The 19,176-nt window shown below is 39.6% G+C and overlaps 1 protein-coding gene across 3 annotated transcripts in view; it reads left to right on the forward strand.

Moving 5' to 3' along the window:
• The window catches only part of Kitlg (KIT ligand), a 75,481-nt gene extending 56,591 nt beyond the window's left edge, over nucleotides 1–18,890 (forward strand). For 2 of the 3 annotated variants that reach the window (XM_051206373.1, XM_051206372.1), the window contains 7 exons: nucleotides 19–189; nucleotides 1,239–1,395; nucleotides 2,100–2,183; nucleotides 8,781–8,890; nucleotides 9,576–9,643; nucleotides 11,040–11,115; nucleotides 18,506–18,890. In XM_051206373.1, the coding sequence (XP_051062330.1) occupies nucleotides 19–189; nucleotides 1,239–1,395; nucleotides 2,100–2,183; nucleotides 8,781–8,890; nucleotides 9,576–9,643; nucleotides 11,040–11,079 (630 nt within the window). In that variant the 3' untranslated portion in view covers nucleotides 11,080–11,115; nucleotides 18,506–18,890. The remainder of the gene's footprint in view (nucleotides 1–18; nucleotides 190–1,238; nucleotides 1,396–2,099; nucleotides 2,184–8,780; nucleotides 8,891–9,575; nucleotides 9,644–11,039; nucleotides 11,116–18,505) is intronic. The other variant, XM_051206374.1, reaches the window with a different exon arrangement.
• The last annotated feature ends 286 nt before the right edge of the window (nucleotides 18,891–19,176 follow it).

Genomic DNA, 19,176 nt, shown 5'->3' on the forward strand with positions numbered 1-19,176 from the left:
TCTCTGAATGTCTTCCAGCCCAGTCACTGCTGGTTACGAGATATGGTAATACAATTGTCACTCAGCTTGACTGACCTTCTGGACAAGTTTTCAAATATTTCTGAAGGCCTGAGTAATTACTCCATCATAGACAAGCTTGGGAAAATAGTAGATGACCTCGTGGAATGTATGGAAGAGAATGCGCCTAAGGTAATGTGGCAGTCATCAGAATTAATTTTCCTTCTTCATCTCGTAAGCCCTTTCCCATTCAATGGTATTGGAGGGATGAGAGCCTCCTTATTTTGTGTTATTTTGAATTGTAAACTTTTAATTTAAGAATAGTTTAGAAGGGGTCTATAATCTGTAGTTCTACTGCAGTGCTAAAGCGGATATCCAGGTCTAAATATTGCCACCTAATGTGAAAATACAGTAATGCTGACAATAATTTTGCTTTTTGCGCTTTCATTTCATACTCAATGAAGTTCCTACCACCTTCCTGGTAAGTTACCGGTGTATATAAACCCAATGTTGCTCTTGGAAAACTCAGGCAACTTGCCCTGTTATCTGTGATGTAATTACCACACACAGTGACATCATCAGTGGACGTCCATTCTTCAGGTCATTGTTTGTCCATCTTCAGGGTTGTGACATGATTCTGCTCTGGCTTCTGAGGCTATGGGATAGTAATGAGCCCCAGGACTTAAGGAACTAACAGTAAGAGGTTCAAATCCTAAGTCTGTCACTAATCAACCTTGAGTATTTTAACTTTTCTGTACTTTCCTTTCTTGATGCCTAAAATAGGTTCGGTGACACAATCCCTCCCCCAAGGGTCAATAACAGTGTCTCTGATGAGTACTTTAGCGCCAGATCTGGCAAAATAAATGTAGATGTGTCTTGATGTTGTTATTTGTAGCACTATCTTTGTAATAGACTAGGTCTCAAGGGATCTAATTCAGTGGTTCTCAATCTGTGGGTCGCAACACTTTGGAGAATTCCCCTTTCACAGGGGCTACATATCAGATACTCTGCATATCGGGTTACAGCATTAGGGAGGTTGAGAACCAGTTATCTAACTGGATAGTGGGCTCAACTACCCAGGTTAGCCTAGTGAACTTGTAGGAGCCTAAACACATTTTTTTTTTTAAAGTCCTGAATGTTTTTCTCCCTGTTCTAATCAAAACTCTAGCTAATTTTCAAGACTCAAGTCCCACTTAATGGTGCCTTTGCACTAAGTAGGGCTTGTTTATTTATTGCTCTAGAATGTAAAGGAATCACCGAAGAGGCCAGAAGCCAGACTCTTTACTCCTGAAGAGTTCTTCAGTATTTTCAATAGATCCATTGATGCCTTCAAGGACTTTACTTCGGCATCCGACACTAGTGACTGCATGCTTTCATCAACATTAGGCCCTGAGAAAGGTAAGGCGTTTCAGCATTTCAAGTTTCATGTAAATGGAAAGCCAGGGCTTCTGTAAGACTCTACTGAATCAGCTGAGTGTGTTGCTATAGTAAGAGCAGGTGTGTTTTCCTAATTAAAGAGCAAATATTGATGACTATTATTGATCATCATCTATTAATCACAAGAGAGGTGTCCAAGACCAAAACAATACCTGCTATTTTTAAATTGAAGAATTGTGTGAGTTACCAATTCATGATGGGGGCTTCCCCCTTTTTTTCTTATCTGTTATTTGTTAGTAGAATAGAATTATGTTATTCTTCATTTCCTGTGTCCCTAATGTTCACTTTGCATATCTTTCCCTTAAGACTTGAATTCTGATCCTCACTAGTTAATTCTAATCCATATTCTCCCTGAGCTGGGTCCTTATGATAGGACTAACTTCATTGCTCTCTTTTAAAACATGATGAATTGCCAACAACTTTTCATAATTCATGTCTCTTAGCATGTGTACGCATGCAATAAATCACTGGCCTACAAGATGACTATGGTGGATTTGTTGGTGAAACTGAGCAGCAGGGCTGAGTATGGAATAAATAGGACCTGAATGATCTAGATTTGGGGAGCAGGCCCAGCACAAACTCTGGTGTTGCACTTCACCTTTTGGGGACTCTGCAATTCATATAAACCACCATGTAACACTGACACATTATTGCTTTCTATCTAGATTCCAGAGTCAGTGTCACAAAACCATTTATGTTACCCCCTGTTGCAGCCAGCTCCCTTAGGAATGACAGCAGTAGCAGTAATAGTAAGTACACATATCTGACTTAATGCATGCATGGCTCCAAGTAGCCTCTATAGGAGTATTGCATGAACGTTAAAGAAATTTTATACATTATTACTAATAATACTGTTCTGTTACTGTTATTCCTTGTATGGTCTTCTTGACAAGTGAATATCTGATTTATAGAATTGGGTTTCCCTAGAGTTTAAGATAATGATGAAGGAATTAGGCCAATAAACTTTCTGTGAGATTATTTTAAATAAGGCATGAAATTAATTGTAGAAATATGATAAAGACTTTTTTTTTTAATCATGTAGGCTTAAAATAAACCTTGTGGGGTAATGTCCCTGGCCAAAATGGAGTTGTCAAATTTCAAGTGCATGTGCTAACTCTCTTCAATTCCCAGGATATTTTTAGTTTTGTGTCTCAGCAGTTACTACTGCATGTTTGGAAAATTTGGTGATGTTGTTATTTTACCTAAGAATCTGTGCTGGAGGAGAATGTACTTCTTTCCCTAAAATGTCTGTCCTCTTCATCCAAGAATCCAGGTTCCTGGAAGCCTATGTCTTATTTTCAAGTCCATGCAATGATAATTACAGAGGCTATTGAATGTGCTCTGTGCACTTGGGCCTTGTTTTTTACAGCTTTATAGTAACTTACATAGTTTTAGAAGAAGAATCTCTGAAGCACACGTTTTAGATTTTTTTTCCCCATCAAACCTTGACCAGAACTTAAAATAAAGCTATATGTAGTCTTATATTTGTCTAAAAAACATCTATATGTTTCAGAGAATAGATGTTTAATACGTTTGATGGATGGATGCTGCCAGGACTTGTTGGCTACAAGTCAATAATGTCCAGTCTCTGCAGGACGATAGTCTTCAGAAACCTAAAATTCTGAACTGCATGTGTAACGAATCGGACCTGATAGATTTCTAAAAGGGGCTGGACCTTGTATGTGTGTGTCATCATAAGCGTTTTCTATTCATCTTTTCGAAGAAACTACTTTTTAGCATCTCATACCCTTAGTTTCTGGTTCATTGGTATTAATATGTACTATTTCCATCCTCCTTACTTTGCTTTTAATTTACTCAACCTGTCCCAGACTCTTAAGTTGGAAAAATTACATTATTGATTTTAAAGTGAATTTTTTTTTAAGGGTAAAAGTCCCTTTGTATGCACAGGTGTTGGTGAGGCCCATATATTTTTGTATATTGCGTTTCTATGGTTTTTCAAAAGTATGCGTACGTGCATTGTTTCTTTGGAAACAAATTCTTCATGTGTAACCAGGCTTGCTATCTGCCTGTCTCAGCCTCTGGGATTACAGGTATGTGTTCCACACCCAGCTGTCTCTGGAATTTCACCTCTTCATATGTAAAAGTCATTGCTGTGGCTGAACTTGGATCTGTCACTTTTTCCCTCGCTTCCCAGTTCCAAGTTTTGTTGTCCCTTTCTTCATTCTAGCCCCTTTATTCTGAGGTATCCATTTCATTTCTATTTGATCTTCAGTATCTCTTTGCATTAGGTAAAGTGACTTGGAGGGGACTAAAATATACTTCTTAACTTGTAGTATTCTTCTGAGAGTTAATATTGGTGTACTTCAAGAAAACACTTGGGCCTTACCTGAACCAATCTATTGTGTTTATAAATGTCACACCCTTAAGTCATAAACGCCCATATTTAGAATTTTCAAAATGTGTTCTAAGCAGCTCTATATCCTTTCAAGTAGAAAAAAGTATGCCACTTTTTATGTTATTTTCATACCTTCCATTCTTTCCTCAATCCAAGTTCCTATCTAACATAAATTCTTCTCAGGAAATAGAACCTCTTTAGCACTTTCTGTAACACAGATTTGTTAGCAACAAATCTTTTTTTTTTTTTTTTTTAATTTTGAGAAATGTTTGTAGTACTTGTTGCACATAGAGGTACTTTTTATTAGATAGTAAATTCTGGGTTAGTAATTGTTTTCTTTTATTCTTTTAAAGACTCCATTACATTTTCCTTCTGCAGATATTACATCTGAAAGGCAGAAGCAACCATTTGAGTTGTCTTTCTCCTTGTACTTTATATTGAACTTTATATTAGACCTCATTCTTTTTTGAGTAATGTGTAAGATGCCAATGATGGGTCATTTTCTTTGTATTCATTTTTCTTGATGTCTATCTAGTTTCTTGGATTTCTAAGTTTATTTCCAATCCCAAAGCTAACGAAAGTTTGCTCATAGTTTTTGCAAACATTTCTTCTCTATTCTCTTCTTCCTGTCCTTCTGAGATAACCAGTCTGTCATAATTTTGTCAATTTCGCATTGTGTTATGTGTCACAAAAGTTGCATTGTTTTTATTTTCTTTTAAACTTCTCTTAAGAAAAGATTACATAATCCAGGCTAGCCCTGTGTTTAGTGTGTGTCTAGGCTTTTCATAGGTTTCTTATCATCCACTTCCCCTCTGGCATTATATGTGTTAATTTTATGAAGCCTCTTTATCATGGTTGACCTCAATATATAACTTTTACCCCTTTGTTTTCCAGTTCACTAAGGTTTCCTTCTACCATCTCTGGACTGAATCTTACAACCAGAATTTGCTTTCCTTTCCAGTTTCTTTTTTATGTTCTAGAATTTCCATCTGATTACTTTTTATGTTTTGGTGCTCAGATTTTTTTATCTTCATATCAAGACATTTTCTATTTTAATTTTTTTATTTTTATTTTTGGCCTTCCTGATTGTGGCCAAATATTTCTCTAAACAGCCAGTAATTTTTAAAATACGCCACACATTATGACTTATATTGTTAGGTAGCTTCTGGGTTCCATAGCTTTTTTTTTTTTTTTTTTTTTTTTTTTTTTTTTAGAGGCCGTTGATTTTTGTTGAGTTTATTGATGGATAAACTTCATCTTCCTTTCCAGGCCTGTTTTAAAACTTAGTTAGGGACAAGGAAAGGGTAACCTCATTCTTAAGGCTTAGGCTTTCTGAGATGTCTCTAGAGAATTCTGAAACAATCTGTGCCACAGATCTCCTTTTATTGCCGTGAGAATGTCAGTGTGTCTGCTCCTCAAGAGCTGTGTTCTTACCAGTCTTTGCTATGTATCTCCCTGTGCATGTGCAGGTTATTATTTGTCTGATAACCAAAAGAGACTCTGCAAAAGGTTTGTGATGCTTCTCATCCCTTGGGTCAACCTTACCCAAGTCAGCAACCCTGAACTTCCATGTCTCAAGAGAACACTGAGCCTTGGTAGTGTTCTGTCTTCCCAGCCCAGAGAAGGCAAAAGCTAGAAATTAATAAATCAGCAGTGGATCTCACTTTGTGTATTTCTTTCTGTTAGCAGGCACACCTTTGTACTGTTTGTTGGCTAAACTGTGAAAATAGTTGTTTCATATGATGTGTGCAAGATTATAATTATGTAGTGAGAAGGCTATCACCATCATGATTCGAAGCAAAGAATTTCCTACTTAACAACTTCAAAACAAACAAACAAAAAACCTGGATGCAAAGTCCAAAACCTGTTTGAGCCTTTTTTTTTTTTAAAACAAACTAGACATTCTCTTCTAGCTTTCCTCTCCTTCCCCATTCCAGTTTATTATGCCTTTTTCTTTCTTTTGTTAAGACATAGATCTTATATGCCACAGCTTAGCCATTCTAAGAGTTATAAATGAAACATAGTATATGCTATGAATCACCATAGAAGTTTAAAATGTTTTTACTTGTAGCATCAGGAAATTAATCTGTTTAGGGAGAATGGTCAGAAAAAATTGTGAAAAAGAGAAAAACAAAAAGCATCATAGTCTGTAGACAAAAGAGTTATAAGCAGCCAGGTGGTGGTGTCACTCACCTTTAATCTCAGCACTCAGGAGGCAGCGACAGGTGGATCTCTGGGAGTTAGACGCTGGCCTTGTCTACAGAATGAGTTCCAGGACCAAAAAAGAAGAAGACAAAGAGGAGGAGTTATAAGCTGTGACAACCAGAAGACTAGGATGTATGAGCGATGTGAATGGATATGGATAGGGGAGAGACATATGCAGATTTACTATCTATATGGATGGGATTATAACTACAGAGTAAATAGTAGCATTCCTTATGCGAAGCAAAATAGTGGTTCCAGAACACTTGTTTGAGAGCCTTCCAAACAGAGTTGAAATAGTAGAAAGAAAACCTTGTTTGGTGATCACCTGCATATCTCCTGGAGATCTGTTACAATACATGAACACATGACATCATGCTGGGTGACCTTGGGCACGTTGCTTATGCTTTCTAAATCGTTAGTGTAAAATCCTTCACAGGACTTCTGTGAATTTAAGAGAATTAGTATGCAAGTACGTGGAGCCCTACTTAATGTCTAGTGAGGGTTAGTCATTAATATGAAGACAACTAGACATTGTAGGACAGCGACTCTGTTGAGTTTGAGATCTAAATCATATGCCCGTTTTCCAAGTTCCAAGAGAGCCATTGTCAGGGAATTCCTAAGCACAGGCAAGATTAGCACAGTTGTCTGTGTTCCAGGTGCCTTCCAGATATTGATTATTGTGATTTGTAACAAACAAATCAGTCCATAAGCTATTTCAACCTCAGACAGGTTTTAGTAATAATGAGACAAATTCCATGCAGTTATGACCCAGGGATTGAGGATGACTCAGATCCTGTCTGGATCATCTCTCTCTCTCTCTCTCTCTCTCTCTCTCTCTCTCTCTCCCTCCCTCCCTCCCTCTCCCACAAGGTCTTGGCAGGCAGTCTCAGAACTAAAGCAGAGCTCAGTTATGTGCATGGGCCCTTCATGTGGGCTCTGAGGCATCCAGTTCTGGTGGACAGTCATGGTGGTAGTGCTGAAGTTCTCCCAGAACTCGGTGCACGTGAGCCTTTTGATAACTCTGTCCTCTCTGCAGGGACTGGCATGATTGGTATACATCTGAGGCATAGTTTTTAAGTGTAAAACACCAAACATTGACCTCTAGAGAAGGAATATCATCCATGCCTTTTCTTCCCCTTGTCTTTAATGTCTGGAGAAGGAATATCATTCTTCCCCTTGTCATTAGGGTCCCTTTCTCTTCCTCTCCTGCCGAAGGAATGTTGCTGCATTTTAGATTGCACAACTTGTGGTTAACAATGGTCCTAGGGTGAACAGTCCCAATAGACAGTGGTGGCCATAGCTGGTCATTCTTCACAAGGAACGCAAACACAGATAACCAAATTATTTATTTGTAGATAGTGACATTGAAATTCCTAGATTGGTAAAATTGCTTGTGATATACATTACTGCTTCAGTTATACTCAATCTGTTTCTACTCAATCTGTTTCTAACTTGGGCTATTTTGTTTGGAGAGATAAATGCACATTGGTCCCTAACCTAGGATGCCTAAAACATGTCTGTCCCAAGACTATATGATGTAGCAGGCCAGAGGACTGTTAACTTTGTCTTGAGGTAGTTTTATTATTGTGTAAGTGGATGGCACTCCTTCCCATAACTCCCCACACAATTCCTGCATTTTATGCTGAACACCCATCCTTAGCATCCCCTCTAACACATGCATGTGCGTGAACTCACAAGAAAACATGATGTTGGAAGTACAAGAATCAGGAAATAAGGAAATTCCCTCCTTGTGGTTCACATGTGCTAAAGGAATAGCTGATTGCTGTTCTCAAAATAGTAGATTAACCCTATGAGTTTCCCCCTTATGAGCATGGGTTTATAATATACAGGGAATCTGTTGCTTTATAGTAATCACTTAGAGGGGTAGTAGATATTAAGTAATTGTAAACTGACCTTGTGACCAAATTCCTGTTATAAAGTTAGCTAAAAGCAGTCATTTTACCTTGGTCCTATTTTAATTTGAGTTCTATAATGGCTGGAAATTTCTAATTTCTTTGAAAGGAAATTCCAAGGTAGCAAATGTGTCAATGTTTCCACATAGCTAAATTGTTCTTTATAAGGAGTCCTGTAGGAAAATCAGAGTCAGTTTCACTGTAGGAGAAAGGTTCCTCTGTGACTCACTCCATTTCTCAAGGAAAGGTGAAGCAGGATCAGGGATCGACAGTCAGTGCCATTTTTTGTCTTTAAGTCATTATTCTGAGTGGGGGTGACACTGGTAGCTTCAGTCATTCTTCTTTGTAGTTTTAAACTTTGTAATGTAAAAATTAAAAAAAAAAAATCCCATTCCCCTGTGTATACTGAGGGTGTGAATAAGCAAAGAGCCATAATTTTACTGTCAGATTTACCCCAGCTGAAATCATGCAGGATCTGATCTACCTTGCAGGACTTTTTAAAGTTGGGGGTGGGGTGGGGTGGTCAGAATGCTAAGAGCCATTGATTAGCAATTGATTAGAGAAGAAAGAGTTGCTTAATAGTAGAAATTCTCCTGCTCCGGAGCATATCAAATCTGAGTTCCAAATATGTATGAACCTTAACCCCTTCAAGTCTCCTTCTGTCTGTTGGCTCTCATTCTTTTTTAAATGCCTTCATCTTTTAGAGATTTATACTGCTTGCAAAAGTCAAAATTCCACAGAAGGGCCGGCTTTTTGAAAACAGTGAATGGTTGTACACGTCAGTATGGAAAGCTTTGAGAACAGCCACAGCCTAATGGGTAGACCTCCAGAATGCAGCAGCTCAATTCACTACCATGCTCTTTGAATTGCAGGGAAAGCTGCAAAGTCCCCTGAAGACCCGGGACTACAATGGACAGCCGTGGCCTTGCCAGCACTCATTTCTCTTGTAATTGGCTTTGCTTTTGGAGCCTTATACTGGAAGGTGAGCATTGCTATTCTTCCCACCCCATCAAAAACTTTGCATATTTGTTTGTTCCTACCATATAAACATATATAATGTGATGAACATATTCCTCTTTTCCAAGAAATGATTCTATCAAGAAAAAACATAAACAAAAACATCATTCTTATCATAAGGTAGAGCCTTGATGAAATTCAAGCTTTAGAAAAATTCCATCATCCTTCATTGTGCATTGGAGCAGTCCTGTAACAGAGAATGCATGCTGAAGGAATGGGACCCAGTTTAATGGTCCAAAATAAATAGAAAAGGGAAGACAATATATTGAGAAGCATATGCTGTGCTTAAAAGCCAAACGGAAGTGTCTTTATATGTTTGCTACTTTGAATGCCACCTCTTTTTTTTTCTCTGACTGAAGTCTGTCCAAAATTTTGATGCACTCAATCCTTGCGACTCAGCTTTAAGAAGTTACCTTTTAAATATGATTACTGTTTATAGAACAGCCTAAAAATGTTGAGGGGACAATGCTTGAGGTGCTCTCATGGCATGTGCACACACACTATTTTGGATGCTTAAGAAAAAGCACATGGGATGGCATTTGATGGCCTTGAATGGCACAAGGGAAGCCCTCTGACCTCAAGCACTGCAGCAGTGATTGGTGTTTCTGCGACACATGTCATTGGTTTGTTTTTGTTTTTATTTTCCCCAGAAGAAACAGTCAAGTCTTACAAGGGCCGTTGAAAATATACAGATTAATGAAGAAGATAATGAGATAAGGTATTTAATTCTCTAAACTGTGTGTTCAGATAAGCTTGGTGTTGCCGCCATTTCTCTCCCTGGGCATGGTCGTAAACATCTTTAGGCTGGTGTTCATTGTTGGGCTGTACCTCCCATTCAGCGTATTCCAGATCCTTCCCTATCTCTGACCTTCCACTGTCTCCTCAATCCTACATCTTGAAGTCTCTGAAGGCAGGTTTGCCCATTCCTTTGGAGACAAACATTTTCACCTGTCTGGTGTCTACATTGTATCTGTTGCCTGAGTTGCTATCACAGAACCTTTTCTCATGAGCTTTTGTTAAAAAAAAAAAAAAAAAAAAAAAAAAAAATTTTGTTGTGTAACTTCTTAGATCTCTGTGATTGTACTTCCTGTTCAAAACCCCTTAGATGACTTTCTCTTGAAGCCTTAAAGCAACTGTTTGCTTCCATCCGGTTTTAAAGCCCTGAACTTTGCCCAATTTATTTAGTATTTTATCTAAAGCTAAACAAAAGTATCATTTTAAATGTTTTCCAACCTACTGTAAGTGACACAGATAGCTCTTCCACCCTCTCTCCCTAGTACTTTGCTTTATTGCCTTAGATTATAATCTTTTATCTTAACACACACACACACACACACACACACACACACACACACACACACACACGGCAATACATTGAAGTTTGCCTGGGGATCAGAATGCAAAGCCAGACACACTAGTCAGTCATAGAGGCCAGGCAGGAGTGGCACACACCTTAAATCCCAGGATACAGCAGACAGAGGTAGATGGATCTCTGTGCGTTCAAGGCCACCCAGGGCTGCATGAGAGTGAATCAGTCTAAAAGGGTAACAGAGCTCACACCTTTAATCCCAGCACTAGAGAGGTATATAAGGAAAAAGCAAAGGGTCTCATGGGAGAGTCCCTTTCCAGAGTCCCTTTCCAGTCACAGGGAAGACAGGATCTCCATTTCAGCCTTGGCAGAGGTAAGAGCTACTGGCTGGCTGCTTTCCTTTTGTGATCTTCAGCTTGAACACCAATATCTGTCTCTGGGTTTCTTTTATTCTATTATTCGTGCTACACACACACACACACACACACACACACACACAATCAATATTATCAGTATATTTTTTAACCACTTCAGTTGATGATGTTGAGACAACATCATCCCTCTCCCTATAGCACAGACATGAAGATAAGCTTTTTTCATATATATTTATTTATTTTTCTTATTTTACATATCGATCCCAGGAAGATAATCTTCTTATGTGTTTGCATTACCCCCTTCCCGCTCTGCAGTCTTTTGCCACTGTATTTACTGTGGTTCTAGGTGAGCATCTTACAATGCTCCTCTGGTGATGTACTTCTGAATCTCTCCAGAAGCAAATGAGGGTTTTTTTCTTGTTGTTTTTCAGTATGTTGCAACAAAAAGAGAGTGAGTTTCAAGAGGTGTAATTGTGGATGTATCAACATTGTTACCTTCGCACAGTGGTAAGTTGCTGGAAATCAAGCTCGGGAGCCAGCAAGAGCTATAGAGAATCTTAAGGGCCAACATTTAGAAACAAACTTTATTGTTATGTCCTTGGTGGCACTGATGTGTAAATGTTAGCTGAAGTTGTTACAAAGTTGAATTGTGTGTCTCTCTCTAGCAAATTCTTACCACTTGAAAAAAAAAAAAGTCAGCATCTTATAGCCACAAATGCCACCTGGTGCAGGTCTGCTCCATGTTCTGATTCTATAAACCAAGAACAGATACCTGATGTGATTGCTCAAGAAAGGAGAGTTTGGCATGACCAAAAGGGACAGATGTTCATTATCTCTCATGATATCTACGTTTCCTGCTCTCAGGCACAGACAGGATTGGTGGGATGCCCAGAAACTCATCAACCTGATCCAACATCAGTTCAACCCTTGACTCACTTTCACTTCCGGCACCTGGCCATTAATAATTGCTCTTCTAGCCTCGTGTGCATTTTCCCCTGCCAGGAGGGATGACTGCCCCTCTTCCCCCAGAGCCCCAGGTCTTCCTACACGCTTTCATGTCAGAGGACCATTTACTTCTTATTTCTGGATAAAGCGTCTTCTGAACTCTCTTCTCCTTTCCCTGTAGGGTCACTGTCCTTCCAGCTGTCACTCTGTCCTAGATTCCAAAATTATCTCCAGAATGAATCTTCCCTGGGGAACCTGGGTCATAGTCTCTCCCTCTTGCTCTAATAACTCACTTTGATTGGTATAAAAGACCATTTTTAACAACCGGACTTAACAGGTGTTAATAATTGCTCCATATATATTTGGCATTTGCTGTCACTGGCATTTGCCAGTGACACTGCCCCTGACTACTGTGCGCAGAGAGAGTATGGCTATGGTTCTCACCTGCTCCCCTCCAGTCTTTTGGGGATCATGTTTTCCCCCTCTCTATAATATAAGGAAGGGCAATCTCCTTGTTTTCTAAAACAGTATTCTTTAAGCTGAAGTCATTGTTCTTCCTTGAAGCTCCTTTGTCCTTCAGCCCCAACACAAGCTTCACTGTTTCTCATAACTGTCATTTCATGCCCTTTATACCTGTCGTTTACACACCGTCCCTTAAACGGTTAATTGCATCCCAAAAACTCAGGTGATACCCTCCCTTGTTTGGATTGGGAACTGCATTTCCAGGATCCTGTTTTGAGAAGTAGGTCTTCAATCCTGTGGTTTGGATTGTGGCCTTTGCCCTGTGACATTTGGATTATGCTGAGGGAACCCAAGCCACTGCTTAGGAAGAAAAGAATTGACAATATTTTAGAGCAAACATAATCAAAGGAGTCATGTATACTTCTGCTGGTCTTATACCATGCGAGGATGGGAGCTGGGTCTGTCTGGCTCACTCCTTATTCCCAGCACTGAGTGCATTGCAAGTACAAGATGGATTCTTGATGAATGTTTGTTGAGTGAATGAATTAGTGAAGCTTAAATTATTTCAACACTGAATAGTTAATTCTCCAAAGGAAATAATATTTGTACACCAAAATAAGAGTAATATTTTAAAAGAAAGGAAATAATGTGGAAGGAATTAAATGATGAACTAGAAACAAGACTACTTTGTTTTTCTTTTTTTTTAATTGCTAAGGTTAATATCAAACATGAAAAATATGTATTTTACATTAGAGTTTGAGTTTGTCACTTAGATGGTATTAACTACCCAGACAGTAGCTTACTCGTGAATTGGCTTGTATGGAGTAGAGCTTAAAAGACAGGAATAAAATAGAGATAACTTCCATTGAAAGCTTTGTTTATGTTGGTACATAATAGGGAAATTGTGTTCTTTATTCTTTTCACAATGTTACTCCAACAAACTGAAAAAGGCACATTGGTACATACCCAAAAGAATAGCCTAGCTGTGTCCTTATGTGAACTACGGCCTACAGACGGTAATAATACAGAATCATATTTTGAGGCAAATATGTTTACAAAATTCACAAATAACTAGCAGAATTCGCAAAGGGTACACAGTAAGAAGTTAAGAGATGAGGCCACCACAAATAGAAGGCGTGAACGTGTCACAACCCCAGATATTGATATGGACGGAATCTCTTAGGGTTGTGCCAGGGCCACTCACAGGCAATGTCTTTATCTGAAGGGGTGGAGAAACCAGTGGTAACAGAAGGCTTGGTTCTGTGATTGATAGAGGTGATGTTTATGCTAGATATGGCAAATGGTGGCTGATTGGTAGGATTGTATTAGCAATACAGAGGGTTAATGTATATAGTTCACATTGCATGCACAAAGTAAGGAAGGGCTCAGATGACAACCTATGTTACAAAGCCATACAGCTGGTACGAATTGACTCCAGTGGAAGTCACACATACACACACAGTATCTCAGTTAGGGTTATTATTGCTATGATCCAACACCATGACCATTGACCAAAGAAGTTGTGGAGGAAAGGGTTTATTTGTCTCATGATTCCACATTGTAATCCATCACTGAAGGAAGTCAGGACAGGAACTCAAACAGGGCAAGAATCTGGAAAGCAGGAACTGATGCAGAGGCCACGGAGAGGTAGTGCTTACTGGCTTTCTCCTTATGGCTTGCTCAGTCTGCTTTCTTATAGAACCTAGACCAGCCCAGGGATGGCAACACCCACAGTCGGCTGGGCCCTCCTCCAACAATAACCAATTGAGAAAATGCCTTACAGCTGGTTCTTGTGGAGACGTTTTCTTAGACGAGGTTCCCTCCTCTCAGATGATTTTAACCTGTGTCAAGGGAGTCAAGATCCTGATGGAGAAACCCACAGGGACAGCTGACCTGAGTTTGTGGGAGCTCCTGGACTCTGGGTGGACAACTAGGGAGCTGGCATGGGTCCGACCTAGGTCCTTGTATCCGGGTGAAAATTGAGAAGCTTGGTCTTTTGTGGGGCCCCTCTAAGTGGGACCAAGAACTTTCCCCGATGGATGAGCTGACTCTTTGGAACCTATTTCCAATGGTGGGATGACTTGTTCAACCTTGATACAGCGGGGGAGGGGGGGTAACGGGGGACTTGGTCCTGCCTAACTTGATATGCCATGCTTTGTTGACTGCCATGGGAGACCTTACCTCTTCTGAATGGAGAAGGAAGTTGGGGGGGGGGATTGGCAGGAGAAGAGGGAAGGGGTAACTGGTTGGTATGTAAAATAAATGAAATGATGAATTAAAAAAAGAAAAAAAATCTGGCACACAGGTTCAATGCTGAAAAGAAAGAGTGGGTATCAGTTTGAAAGCAGGTTTACATTCTGGGAATATAGCTGATGTTGGACTCGGTAGTCTAAAAGCTGTTTGAGGGCATGGAAAGTTGCTACTGATGCCATGAGAAAAGACACCTAAGAAAAATCACCAGATACTGGTGTGGCCGGAGGGACAGAGATTTGAACTGGAGGTAGAGGTTATGCCTAGGAGAACTGTCTTCCATTCAGATGAGAGAGAATGAGGACCAGGGTGAGGGTCATGGCAATAAAAAAAAAAAAAAAAAAAAAAAAAAAAAAAAGGTGGAACATTTGGAGACATTGCAGTAGAAGTATCAACCAATCTTTACTGGTAGACTGAGCAGCTTGATGGGTCTCTGGGATGATTTGGAATTTGAGGAAGAAAGGATGGCGGTGCTATTAAAAGAAATGGGATGCCTGAAGTCAAGAGAGAGCTCTTGATGAGTATTGACAGTTCTGAGAAGTTACCACATACAATGACCTCACAGTATGGAGGTCACTTGGGGTTGGAACTATAGATTGGAATTTGAGTGTCATCTACACAGAATCTTACTTAAGCCCTTGGGGAAAAACACTGCTGGCTCCCAGAGAGGCCCAGGCTGGCTGGTAGTAAATAGCATGTGCTTGGAGCATGCACTTAGCTGCTTTCAGTTACCTCATCATGGTAATAGTAGAAAGTTAATTATTATGATTTCAGAAAGTCTTAAAATTATATATTTATCATAATTCGGTATGTGAAATTTTAAGAATTTGTGAAATATATGTTACCATTTGTATATATAAATACACATGCACATATATGAGTAGAAAGCCATAAAGAAAGATTCAAAACAGCACAAGCTACAGATTTTCCTGTAGATCTTAGCTATACTGGGAGGAACAGATCTAGGACTTGGAGGAACAAGTTCAAGCCACTCCTAGATATTTTAGGGCACAGGCTTGGAAATGGATCAAGGTCCCTCATTGCTTTAGGAGATATTTTCTAAAATTGTCAGGTTTTTTTTTTTCCTGTGAGTTTTCTTTTGTTTCTGTACTTTAAAGGAAAAGATTAGAAGCAGTTAGGTTAGGCCTGAGTTCAAGCCGTGGCTCTGCAGCTAGCTGTAGCATCCTGGAATCTTGCCGCCTCTGTGTTTTCATATACAGGCACAGAGCACATGTGGATGTTTCAGCCAATGTACCATACTTAGGGTGGACTTATAATTTAATGCCACCATTTTAATATAGCCTAGCTATGCAACATGTTAGCCCCATCTAGATTTGTAGACCTTACACTGTTTCTACCACAAAATCACCTGATGACTCATTTGCAAGATGGCATCCCCATCGTCAAATGATACACCATTGTATAGTGATGGAATAATAGTGTCCATTCTGCCTGGCCGTGATGGTACACTCCTTTATTCCCAACACTCGGGAGGCAGAGGCAGGTGGTTCTCTGCGTGTTACAAGACAGCCAGGGCTATTACACAGAGAAACCCTGTCTCATAGCACCTAATAAATAAATAGTACTCAATCTATTTATTTCATGAGTGTGTTGCAAAATCCAAGGTATCATTATAAAGAAATTGTTATTTTGCTTGATGGAAAATTTTGTCATCGGACTCCTATTTTATCTTTGCTTTACTGACTCAAGGACGAAATCCAAAATAGATTTCCAATCCGTTTTCTCTATATTTAATTAACTCTAGAATTTCAAATTATGCATAGCTTCCTTGCTTCCCGTTATTCCAATTTGCTTGTCTTGCCAAGCTCTATCTTTAAAAATCTGTGTATCCTTGGTCTCTGACGTTTTCTTTTAATCGCTCTTCATTTATCTGTGAGTATTTAAATTTGCTTCCCTAAATTACTGGAAAACAGAAATCTGAGCATTCAGTGGTTTAAAACCAGCACTGAAAAACTAAAACAAAGTATGCCTTTCGTGTTTCACCAAGTACAATAAACTAGACTGCAGCCAAGTGAATTCTTCAGCGTGTGATGCCGGGATTTCAGTAGTTCTTCCTTGGTTTAGAAATACAGAGTGCGAGCCTGTTGCCGGGATTTCCTTAACTGGGAGAAGCAATTGCTTAGAACTAGCTAGGCAGCTGGAACACTGGAGCTGCTCAGCTGTGAGGCTGGTATGGTGGCCCTTAGCCAACTTTTCCACGTGCTACACCTCTGCACTTTCCAGACTCTTCCTTGGGCTTCCACCCTTCTTAGCTCATCATCCATCTACTACCCTGGGTGCTAGAGAACTTCAAAGCTATACAGATTGCTCATTCTCCTGCCACAAGCCATGATGAGTGATGGTTAGGGGGCATGAAAGACACAGGTATTAATTCATTGTTTTTTCTTGTGCACGTGTGTTCATGTACGTGTATGCATGCTGAGACAGGAAAGCAACTTCGGCTCTCATTCCCCGGGTGTCAGCCATCTTGTTTGCTGAGACTGTGTCTTTCATCATCTTGGAGCTTGCCAGTTCCCCTGGGCAGGCTGTCCAGTGATGTCCAGGTTCTATCCATCCCTGTCTCCACAGTGATGGGGTTACAAATACATGCCATCACATCTAGATATCTTTTAAAAAAAATTAAATGTTGTTTTTATTACCTTACAAAGAAATGGGTTTTGGTATGGTTGTGTGTGTGTGTGTGTGTGTGTGTGTGTGTGTGTGTGTGTGTGTGTCTGTATGTCTGTGTGTCTGTGTGTGTGTGATATATATGTGATTTAACTCAGGTTCTCATACTTGACTGGTAGACACTTCATCAGCTGAGCTGTCTCCCCAGCCCACTTACCTATTTATTATTATTTTCAATTTTTAAGTGATCATCATCCTGGTCTTACATTATCATATTTTTGAACAAAGCATGCTTTTGGTTCTCTGCCTGCTCATTTCTCCTATCTTCCTGTAGTTTACAGCCCTTTTCCAGAGGGGGGAAAATACATATTTTTTTATAGTGTTACCTTGGATTTTTACAGCACATATATGAAGTAAGCCAAGTGTCCTCATCTTGTGAGAGCTCCCTTACCCCCTTCGTTTCTTTCACGTCTCCTTTATGTCCTTTCTCCACCCCACCCTCATGTTACCAGTAGGTTTTTCCCTGCCAGTCTGGTCCCACGGCCGCACCAGCCCGAAATAATTCTGTATTTGATATAATTCTGTTGGCCAGTTACTAGTTTCTTATCAGCTAGCTCTGTCTTAAATACTAACCCATTTCTATTAATCTAAGTATTTCCAGGTGGTCTTACCTTACCAGAGAGAAGGGCTGGTGTTCCCTCTCCATCCTCCATCTTGGATCTTCCCCCTACCACTTCCTCTTTCCTCCTGGTCTCCTCGTCCCTCCTATCTTGCTTTCCTATTGGCCAACAGTACTTTATTCATTAACTGATAAGAGAAACGTATTTACAGAATGACATCTTCCATCACCTCCATTCTTCCTCATCACCTATTTTTGCCCTTCCGGTTTGCTTTACAATTTATTAGGTGTTATCCACATTTGCACCCATTTGTGTGTGTTCGTATGTGCCTGTGTGTATGTGCAGAAGATCACACACATTGTTTTCTTCCTTCCTTCCTTCTTTCCTTTCTTTTTGGGTTTAGATAATCCCACTTAATATCATACATTCTACATCCAACTATTTTCCTGCAAATTTTGTAATCTCCCTTTCTTCAATGGCTGAATACAATTCCATTGTGTATAGGCACCACATTTCATTGTCCATCCACCTGTCAATGGACACCTCAGCTGGCTCCATTTTCTTGCTCTCATGAATAGAAAAGCAGTGAAACTTTATCCATTCTTACATCAAAGAAATATTTGCTGTGTGTATATTATACTATGTGTCAGGCCCTATTCTAAGAGTTCTGCTGCATCCACGAAAATAATAGACAAAGTCATCTGACCTTTTAGAGCTTGTAGTCTAATGAGAAGAAATGGACAACAGACCATGAATAAGATCATTTGAGATAATATGCCTTCCCAAGGAGCCAGCGGCTGATCATCACAGCTGATTAAAAAAATAAATAAATAAAACAATAGAACCTGCCCAGTTCTTTAAGGCTAAGTGTAACACATTATTAACTCTGTTACTCATTCTGGGGTTTTATGTATATTGTGGATTTAGCTATTGACCTGGACAATAAGGTGGAAAGACACATCTTAATCCTTCTCCTCTTTCTCCCTCTCTAGGCTGGTGACAGTTCATGTTTGCTTCATAAATGAAGCAGCTTTAAACCAATTCCTATTCTGTCTCAAGTGACAGTCCTCATCTTTACCTGTTCTTGCTACCCGTGACCTTGTATGGATGGTTCAGAAGTTGTAGCAGAGTGTTCATCTGTGAAACCAGCACTGAATTTATCATCTACAAAGAAGAATGCACAAAGAGCCGGACTCTGAAGCTTTTGCAAATGATGATGGGGAAGAGAACATGTGTCTTGTCCACTCTCGACATTTGCAAGGCTTGGGAAACGTCTAAGTGCTGAAACCCACACAGCTTTGTTCTTCAGTTACAACCTGCAGTCTGTAGTTAATTCTGGTCTCTGCAAGTAGATCTCAGCCTAGATAGTGGGGTGGGGGAGGGTTTTTTTTTTTTTTTTTTTTTTTTTTTTTTTACAAAGGGATGTAGAAAGCAGTTTTAAAAACAGTAACTCCATAGCATTAGCCATTGTATGGAGTTAAAAGCCATGGGGAATATTTTTTTCTTTTGAGCAGGTACATCTGCTCTGTAGTTGTGGTTAACAAGAGGAGTCTAAGCTTTGGCTCATCCTGTCGCAAACCATGTGCACCATATCCTGCCAGGAAAATGGACATGGTTGGCTGGTTCTATACATTCAGAAGAGCCAGTGCTAAACTAAAGTATG

This window comes from Phodopus roborovskii, unplaced genomic scaffold (genome assembly GCF_943737965.1).
Source record: "Phodopus roborovskii unplaced genomic scaffold, PHOROB, whole genome shotgun sequence".
NCBI classification, from domain to species: Eukaryota; Metazoa; Chordata; class Mammalia; order Rodentia; family Cricetidae; genus Phodopus; species Phodopus roborovskii.